Genomic DNA, 691 nt, shown 5'->3' with positions numbered 1-691 from the left:
GTCCGGCTCTGATTGTGTCAGAGACTAGAAGTATTTGAGTAAGACCAAGACCGAGTGCTTACATTTAAGTAAAACTGCAATAATAATATTATTTGGTCTACGTTCCGTGTAGAAATCAGAGTTATCAGAGATTACTTGCTGTAAATTGGCTGCATGTGCATAATTGTTTTACGTACTTACTTAAGTAGGGCACATGATGACATTATACATAACTATAAAGTACATTAATCAGTCAGATATGCAAGGCTTACACTTATGTATGGAAAAACAGATAAGACAGTTAATAGAAAACATGTACATTGCAATCAAAAATATATTTGAGAGACTAATGAATTAACAACTGACCTGACAGGGTTAGGACTTTTTTTCTTAGATTTTTCATCAGGTCTGGCATCGTTCAGTTGCTTCCAAATAGCAGTTTTGTTTACTTCTTCGGATATATTAATTGACGATAATGGAATTTTCATGTAATGACCGTTTGGCAGTGGTATCTTAATGTTACCTAGATTTTCCATTTGTATCGATTTTTTCTCGGTATCTGCCTAAAATAGGGATGCTGCTTATTACACTTGTTAGGTGTAATTTCTCCGAAACGTTTACTCGTTACTGTAAATATCCTAAAAATCCTCTAAATGCTGAGCCCCCAAATTTTATTTTTTTTTTTAATAAAGATTTTCTTAAGGAGAGGCTA

The 691-nt window shown here is 33.4% G+C and overlaps 1 protein-coding gene across 1 annotated transcript in view; it reads right to left on the bottom strand.

Annotated features, from left to right (window-relative positions):
- Positions 1–290: 290 nt before the first annotated feature.
- Positions 291–691, bottom strand: part of LOC108743740 (electroneutral sodium bicarbonate exchanger 1) — an 8,946-nt gene continuing 8,545 nt past the window's right edge. The window contains exon 8 of the mRNA XM_018479329.2: positions 291–542. Within this exon, the coding sequence (XP_018334831.1) occupies positions 306–542 (237 nt within the window). The 3' untranslated portion in view covers positions 291–305. The remainder of the gene's footprint in view (positions 543–691) is intronic.

This window comes from Agrilus planipennis, unplaced genomic scaffold, assembly GCF_000699045.2.
Source record: "Agrilus planipennis isolate EAB-ADULT unplaced genomic scaffold, Apla_2.0 scaffold1015, whole genome shotgun sequence".
NCBI classification, from domain to species: domain Eukaryota; kingdom Metazoa; phylum Arthropoda; class Insecta; order Coleoptera; family Buprestidae; genus Agrilus; species Agrilus planipennis.
This window is presented reverse-complemented; position numbering and strand designations above follow the sequence as displayed.